This window comes from Salvelinus sp. IW2-2015, linkage group LG6.1 (assembly GCF_002910315.2).
Source record: "Salvelinus sp. IW2-2015 linkage group LG6.1, ASM291031v2, whole genome shotgun sequence".
NCBI classification, from domain to species: domain Eukaryota; kingdom Metazoa; phylum Chordata; class Actinopteri; order Salmoniformes; family Salmonidae; genus Salvelinus; species Salvelinus sp. IW2-2015.
This window is the reverse complement of record NC_036845.1, coordinates 178,470-187,440: the sequence shown is the minus strand read 5'-3', so window position 1 is coordinate 187,440 and position 8,971 is coordinate 178,470. Positions and strand designations below refer to the sequence as shown.

Genomic DNA, 8,971 nt, shown 5'->3' with positions numbered 1-8,971 from the left:
CCACTGATTCATCTTTTCAGGTCTGGATGTAGTGCCTAGGGGCTGGTTAGTTTGGAATACAGCATATTGACCAGGAACTGTCCATACATTTTCAGTTTGCTGATCTTGTCAACAACCTATATTTTATCCCAATTCCACAATTTGTTTCGTTTTTTCTTTTCTGCAAGCAGCTTCAGTCTTGAGGATGACTGAATGCGGAAATAAACTGCATATGAATACACTCATTCTAAAGGCGACTGACTGGTTCAATAAATGAATGAAACTCTACCCTCAGTCCTCACAGCTTTACATACAGTGACAGGTATTTGACACAACAGACACATGAGGCGTATGATGGCTGTGTGAAAGTGACATMGTATGAGAAATGTCACAGAGAATACTATACGGACCTGGAATCAGCAACAGGCATAATATTTACTCCATAATGGCAACCAGAAAATGTGCATTTAACATAGTCATTATGACTTCAATAGGRGATAGTCAACTCCTGATAAATGCAATGGACTAGCAGTTTTGTATTCAGACTGGTGGATGTCAATGAATGCACCTACAGTTTGCGTTTATCCAATGTACACTTATCAGGAGTCGTCGACTAGTAGTATTTTATAGACCCCTTTCTGTGTTTGTTAACATTGCTGCAAATTGGTGGCAGCAAAAAAAGCCTATATTTAGATGTTACTTATGAGTGCATTTCACACTACTTTTGGATTATATAATTGGATTTTAAGGCTCGTATGAATGTCCTGCTGTTTGTGTTATCCCAAATCAACTGCATTATACTTTATACTTCAACTGCATTATGCATTATACTTAAAAAACACTTCAACTTCAACCAGTAAAATGGCTATTTGGCTAGCTTTTGCTACAGCCTATGTCAATTAGCGTTAGCTTTCTAGCTAACAACTGCTGCATCCAAAATAGTTATTTTTCAAAGATCACAACCAAATATAATCTTAGCGACTGTTCCAGCTAGAATCAAAACACCACGGTAAACGTATGAGACCCCAAACAATTATTTTGTTAAGCGTAATATCGTAAATCCAGGCTATGTTGAATGGACGCAGGTGGCGATGGCTTTRTTACTGCAGCCAAGAGTCACGCGCATCTGCATGACTTCAGTGTGTCTAAAAAACACTATTTGGCATTTTGTTATGGTCTAACATCAATAGAGAATTCTTGTGCCCCATTGGTTGAAATCAGGCTGACATGTACAGTAAGTTAGCAATGAGTTATCTGATCCAGAATACATTCAGGTCAGGTGTGTGAGTGGAAGGGTTTGCATAGGAAAAYCGTTAAGAGGAGCGCTCCAACCATAGTGAGTTAGTTGTACTTCGTCTGATTAGGATGGTGATGGGGTTTTTGATTCATCTCTTATTCATCCGTTACTTCAACGTTCCCATTACATCCTGGTCTGCCAGATACTGCTTGGGGTCTGTAGRTTGGCACTGATGAGAAACTCAGAATTGAGATGATGGCAGAAACACTATAGCAGCTATGGGCCTATCTCTACAAAGTTCCATTTCCTTGAAGCTTTAAAGGGGAGTTGTAGTGGTTCACAGTCCATTGCATGGTGAAGGCCATCAGATAAATAGTAGAACAATTGTTTAAAGTAGATGAGAAATCAGAAAATGCACTTGCTTGAAAGACAAGGTGAGCAAATAACAAAAACTCAAGACATTACAAAATMTCACATATGACTTWAAKAAACATTGTCACACTGCAGATTGGATTTCTGGATAGAGGACATTAAACCCTGTGACAGCTTCCCAGCAGAAACCAGAACAGTGGAGCTGTAACAGYTGGTGGGCTGAACCTGGTCATGTACTGTAACTCTAGCCTGCCTCCACTTCCATTGTTTTCAGTTCTCTCAGAAGTGGTAAGAAAGCTTCAGAGTTCAAATAGGTATGTCCACTGCAAACAATAAAATATTAAAAACGTACTGCTTGGCTTTGCCCTTTTAACTCAGAACTCCATTGGTAATAGTAGCTATTTTTACTAAGATGAACCCCCTCCTCTTCCTCCTTCCTCTCCTCCCTTTCTCCACCTCCTTCCTCTCCTTTCTCCTTTCGCTTAAATAAAGATGCCTCTTCCTCCTCTCTCCCTCTCCCTTCCAACTCATTCACCACCTCGTTCCTCTCCATCCACACTTCACCTAGATAAACTCCCCTCCTCCTACTCCTCCCCCTTCTGCGATCAGCTTGCCTTTCTTCTTCAGTCTCTTGAGCAGGCAGGAGGCAATGCCTAGAGCACCMCCCTTTAGGAAGCGAACAAAGTTGTCTCCCACCAGCGGGCCCATGGCGAACAGTCCTGGGTCCTTGGTGCACTCGAAGGTGTAGGGGTGCACATCCACAGGYTTCTGCTTGCAGGAGATGGGTTTGGTGGGGTCCAGTCCCAGGTACTGGCCCTGGCCRTTGAGGAAGAACAGGTTGGGGTGGGTGCCYATCAACACCAGGGCCATGGAGATCTTAAAGGCCTTGAGGGAGTTGCTCCCCTGCAGGACACACTTCATGTCTGGCTGGAAGGACACCACGCAGTGCTCTGGGAAGCTGGTGTAGTCAGGGAACAGAARGGGACCACCACTGGTGGCCATGTTAGTTGTGGTGGGTTGGGGCTTGGAGCACATCTTGGAGCAGACTGAGGCGGCCATGCTGGGAAGGGCATTGGTGGTGGAGGTGGCAGCCATGTTTGGTGTTGCGTGGGTCTGGGAGTGCATCATGTGGTAGACCTTGTGGTATTCTGGGTAGAGGGTCTTGGGTAGCTGTTTAAAGATGAGGCCTGGGTCGTCTACGTGTTTGCGGAAGGCATGCAGCACGGAAATGTTGTTGTTACAAGCGCACAAAACTGCATCCGCCGCGCTTAACCCCGCCCCCACGATCAGCACCGGATCAGAGTTTGGCCCAAGCTTCTTCCGGCTCACAGCCAATCCCAGYGCAGAGATGCTGTGGAACACGAAGGGAAGCTCCTCCCCCTCRACACCCAGCTGAGCTGGTGAATCAGACGCGCCCGTGGCCAGAACTACATTCTCCGAAAACAGGCAGAAAGGAACGTGGGTGTCGCCCTGCACCCGCTGGTACCCCCTCACCTCCCACAGGCCCCCACCTTCCTCTTCGTCTACACCTCACCCTCCCTCCCTCGTACACCCCTTTCCTCCCTCCCCCAAACCTCCATGACATTCTCTAGACCTCCCCCTCGTGTCCACGGAAAAGTTTCTGCACAGAGGTCACATAGGTGTTGTCAACAAAGTTCTGCTTCAGGCCCATCAGCTTGACGTAGTTACGGTAGTAAGACGAGATCTCCTCTGGAGTGGCCGGTCGTTGGTCACGCCCCTGGGGGGGGGGGGGGGGGTTAGAGCAGTCGTTGTCAAACAAAAGATCCTTTAGTGAACTCTTAAAGTATTATGGAGATTTAGCTGTCTCATTGTTTTGAATCTATATAACTTCATTGCAGCATCTCTCTATCTCTCTCCATCCTCCCCTCCTTCCCTCTCTGCATTTGCCATTTCAGTAACTGCATTTGCCATATGTCAGTACCTGCATTATTTTGCCATTGTCATAGTCCAGTACCTGCATTTGCCATATGTCAGTACCTGGCATTTGCCATATGTCAGTACTGCATTTGCCATATGTCAGTACCTTGCATTGCATATGTCATGTACCTGCATTTGCCATTATTGTCAGTACCTGCATTTGCCATATGTCAGTAACCTGCATTTTTGCACATCATGTCAGTACCTGCATTTGCCCTATGTCAGTACTGCATTTGCCATTGTCAGTACCTGCATTTGCCATTGTCAGTACCTGCATTTGCCATATGTCAGTACCTGCATTTGCCATATGTCAGTACCTGCATTTGCCATTGTCAGTACCTGCATTTGCCATATGTCAGTACCTGCATTTGCCATATGTCAGTACCTGCATTTGCCATATGTCAGTACCTGCATTTGCCATTGTTAGTCAGGTCTCGGTAGTTGATCCCTGGCAGTTCCATCCAGATGCCCAGACTGATGGTCAGCATGGAGCCCTCCATCACCTAGAAGAGAGAGAAAAGAGAGAGGATTGGAGGTGAGGATTTTAAGAARGTAYTTTAGGTTTAGCATTGGAACATAGGGATGAGGAGATTTGGGGGTYAAGTCTTTCCAGGTTTCCCAGGCATAGCTCTGCCCAGCACCATGGGTGAGGTTAGGCGTAAATGAATGGGGAAAGGAGGGTATAAGCTGTTTAGGAATAACTCACGTGCCAGGCCCCTCCAGGCGTAGCCCTGCCCAGCACCAGGTGAGGGAGGTGCTGCTGCTTGTCTCTTCTCCACTGTAGCACAGGGGGAAACTCGTAGCCAAAATCAGCATTGGGGTGCAGCAGGGTGTCAAACAGCACCGCTACAGGGTTTCCTGACCGCCCCTCCAGACCTTCACTCAGATACTCCAGATCCTGCATAGAGAGACCAGACTTTATCATGTTTCAGTGTTTGTGTTTGTCAACTGTGATCTGTGTGTGTGTGTGTGTGTGCTGTATGTATGTGTGTTTAATGCAATGCTTTGATGTTCACCTGTTCAGTGATGGGCAGGTGTCTGGTCTCCTGTAACTTCCTGTACAGAACAGGGTTTGGGTGAACAGCTGAAGGGTCCAGGTAGGGCTTGTAGCCACTCAGCAGGTAGGACAGGCAGATACCTGATGGCCCGTTACCTACACAGACATACAGAGGAGAGAATCAAATGTTTGCAATGTCAGAGGTTACCTGTGAATGATGACGGCGGGCGAGGTGGGATGGCGAAGGGGTGCTAGCCTCTCGGGGCAGAGTTAGAGGTTAGGGTTAGATGTTAGCGGTCAGAGGTTAGGGCTAAACATACCTATGATGACCACAGGCAGGGTGGGGGGATGCTCTCGAGGCACAGTGGTCTCTTCCAGAAGAGGCATGGCTGTAGCCAGGGCCAGAGCCGGCACACTGAGAGAGAGAGAGAGAGAGAGACAGAGACAGAGACAGAGACAGAGACAGAGACAGAGACAGAGACAGAGAGAGAGAGAGAGAGAGAGAGTGTGTGTGTAAAGGGGTCACCATGGTGACAGGATGGATGGATACTCGTAAACAAAGTGAAGATGGTTGGTGGTTGCAGACAGTCTTTCATTCTCTCACCGGTTAAGTGAGTCAGGTACAGTAGAGTGAGTGTGGGACTGCCAAATCATACAGAGAAGAATGTCTGCTTGGCCAACAATAGAGCTGTCGTCCGTTAGAGTGTGTTAGAGTTAGTGCCTTTTAGCTGAGAGAGAGGGTTGTGGTCTGTGAAATTACTGTAGTTGTCACTTCTCAGTGGATTGCTTCTCAGACTGGATCGGCCGTCGACGGTTGTTGTTTTATGTGAGCGTAGATCCCATCCCTCGGTCTGTCTCTATCGACGCTCAGCTGGCTGACTGAATAAAACAACTCTATTCATCCTGCTATTGTGTCCGTCTCTCTCTCTGTTTCTTTCTTTCTCTGTCTGTCTCTCTCTCTCTGTACACACACACACACACAGTCATGACCCCCCTCATATACACACACACAAATCCAATCAGGACCACAACACCCCTCCCTCCCTCCCTCCCCACACCACCCCTCCCCTGCCACCCCGCCGCGCCCCCTGCATCGTACACACAGCCCGTGGCTAGACGAACCTCCTCTTCCCAAACAAAAGACAGTAAGCATCAAATCTATGGAGGCTCAGGTCTGTTGTGCCACGTTGCCATTGTGTGTGTGTGTGTATGAGTGTTTATGTTATTGGCAGTGCCATTGTGTGCCCGGCGGGTGAAATCCCCCTGATCATTCCAGCAGCTCTAATCCCACCTCCCTCTGACATGCACCCACCTCCCCTCTGACATGCACCCATCTCCACCTCCACCTCCCCTCCCACCTCTCTCTGACATGCACCCATCTCCCCTCCCACCTCCCCTCTGACATGCACCCACCATCCCTCCCACCCTTCCTCTGCAGCACCCATCTCCCTCCCACCTCCCCTTGACAAGCACGCACTCCCCTCCCGCATCTCCCCCTTTCCACTCCCCTGCCCAGCCCAGCCCTGGGTGAGAGAGCACTGCAGGCTGTTTTTCCCCAGTGCTGGGGTGCTGGGTTGTTATCCTTTTCAGTAAAAGTGGCAGGATTCCATACACTGGTCGTGCTGTTTGGGCGGGAGTACCAGAGAAAGTCATGGAGGGAGCAGGAGTGGGTAATGTAGAGCCGTGCCCCCTGTTTGGCAGGCTAAATCTGGCATTTCCACACCACTGACCATTTAACACTCTCACCCACATTCAGCCAGCTTTACTCACATGGAGGGGGGGGGCGGGGGGGGGTATATACTCAAAACTTTTAGAACTTCTACCTGGGTTACTGTAAAGCACTTTGTGACTTTATTTTTTTTTAAAAGCACTATATATATATAAACAATTTAAAAAACGGATTAATACTATTGATGGTTGGTTATGCAGTGCGTTGAATGGGTTAGGTGGCAGTGCAGGGTTTTGAATGGGTAGGTTCAGTGCCAGGGTTGAATGGGTTAGGTGGCAGTGCCAGGGTTGAATGGGTTAGGTGGCAGTGCCAGGGTTGAATGGGTTAGGTGGCAGTGCCAGGGTTGGGGTCAATTCCCTACCAACTTAACAAGCCAGGGGACACTTGTTACATCAGATAAACAATTTTGTTACTTTCAGGGCAAAACTCACTCAGTATCTGCACCTGTACAAAGTCTGTACCTTTTAAGTTTAAACAAGAATAAAGAATAAAATGTTAAACAGGAAGAAAAACTTTACATATTTTCATGACTTTTATTCGCTGTTAAAAATAACAAGTGCAAACTTTGTACAGGTGCCARGAACTTTGTACTGTGTCGGAATATCAATGGTGTGATATTCAATAGTCTATCATTACCTTRGGCTATTCTCTCTCTCAGCATCTGCACAGTTCTTCCAATAAATGTGTTTTTTGTTAAGTTTGCTGTGTAAATTGTTCAAAGTAGTCTATTTGCATAGAGTTCTATGGTTTGTTAAACTTTGAAATCAATGTTTGGCATACATTTTAAAGTGAAAAATCTGAGTCAAAGCATAATTCCGTTACCGTGGAGATGCCCACTTTAGTATTCCCTGCATGTAAAAGTGATGATATAAAGCCAACTGCATAAGGCTGGCATTCTGAGCTGGAATGTTTGAAATAAATAGGCCTAATAGGTATTTTATCTGTTTTAGCTGTAATTGTGGTTTATGTTCTTGTACTGTAGAGGCTTGTTTACACCACGCACTAACGTGAGTTTGGGGATCTGATCAATATGATCCAATCACTATCTGATTATGTTGTTTTTTTCGTTTACAGATTGTATTAAAATGTGTCTCTAATCCATCCACTGTGTCCGCATTGTGGCAGATTAGCTGTTATTCGACAGATAATCTGGCCAGACAGATAATAATAATATGTATTTAAAGACATTTACTGATTACATAAGTCAATGGTGCTGCTACCTGACAATGAGTTTAGAGGCAGGTATATTGATGATTTAAATGGTTTGGCTTATGTGCCTGACTGCCTCCGAAGGTGGTCAGGAAGATCGGATCACAATCGGATCACAATGTGGCTGTTAATCGTCTATACCTGTCTACAAATGTGGGRACAATCAGAATGAGGACAAAGTGTGCATGTTAGCACCAGGTATAAACAGGGCTTAATTCAACCCTCCATTTGGCTAACTATGCCTATACCACAATAAGAATTTAGCAATTATGCCTACCAATTGTGCCATATTTCTGAGACAAAAGTGTATGGTTGTTACTGTAATCAATGTTACATTCTCTTCAAATAGGCTTGTGGATTGCACAATTACCGCCCATCACAGGACTTGTCTAGTCTAAAAGACACAGCGATTTTGGCCCGGTACACAATCTATACAGCATCCTATATTAGGCTGCTATAGGGTATGCTACTCAGTCTCTCCCRTCCGTGATCTTGAGAGTGATTCCATCGTACGCGGGCGCACATGCGAATAGCGACAATTTCATCATCCTTGTAGGGTACCTCCTATAATTTAGGTCAGACACTCCCGGCCATCCTCTAGCTCTCCGCATCCCTCCAAGAGAAAGCAGCAACACCATCCCTCAGCTCTGAGGCGGCAGCTCTGTWGGCTACTTACCTCGGTACGATGTATCTCTATATCTCCCAATCGCTCCTCTGTACGGCCGTCGCTGCTCTCACTGTATATATGCAGTCGCCGGTGGGAGGCTCTATCGAGCTCATGAGATGACACACATACCACCTCCCTCACTCACTCTCACTTTCGCTCTCTCTCTCTCTCTCTCTCTCTCTCTCTGCAGTGAACAGACACTGTCTGATGAGATGTGTTTTAACCATTAATGACAGCATCCAATCCCGAATATGCTACTAATGTCACCCGATACTTGTATCTATCCACCTCAAGGACAGATGTCCTTATTTCAGGAGAGAGAAACCGTTTTTTGTGTTTGACCAAAGACTGTGGATATACTGACAAGATACACGTCTCTGCGCCCTACAATTGGACTCGTTGTCCACAAAGCGGCACCGCGGTCTGTCTAGCTTCCGCCTATCCTTCTTCTTCTTCTTCTTCTTCTTCTTCTTCTTCTTCTTCTTCTTCTTCTTCTTCTATGGTATTATGACGGTCCGCAAACAAGCGTTAGAGGTGCATGCCGACACCTACTGTAGGGTGGTAAGGGTGGAAAAATAGCCATTGTACAAAATAAAAAGACATCATACAAAATTGTACTACTTAAATTGTACACGTAAGAACTTAAGCATTACGAAACGTATATTCGATCAAATAAACCTTACGTAGCAAATTAGCTATTAATTTAGTTGACAAAATCTGACACTCTCATTGACCGCCATACAAAAACGTATTGCTTTGTAGGCGAAACAAGGAAAAATCGCCAGCTGGTGAGGGTGACAGATTTTCCGCCAAGTTGGGCATCTCTCTTCCTCTTCCTCTCTG

The 8,971-nt window shown here is 46.3% G+C and overlaps 1 protein-coding gene across 1 annotated transcript; it reads right to left on the bottom strand.

Moving 5' to 3' along the window:
- Window positions 1–755: 755 nt before the first annotated feature.
- Window positions 756–4,938, bottom strand: osgin2 (oxidative stress induced growth inhibitor family member 2). Its single transcript, XM_070443850.1, is given in 7 exon segments — window positions 756–3,118; window positions 3,120–3,307; window positions 3,310–3,326; window positions 3,935–4,029; window positions 4,233–4,424; window positions 4,543–4,679; window positions 4,844–4,938. Coding segments are annotated over 7 exon segments (1,662 nt in total). The 5' UTR covers window positions 4,911–4,938; the 3' UTR covers window positions 756–2,152.
- Between the last annotated feature and the right edge of the window lie 4,033 nt (window positions 4,939–8,971).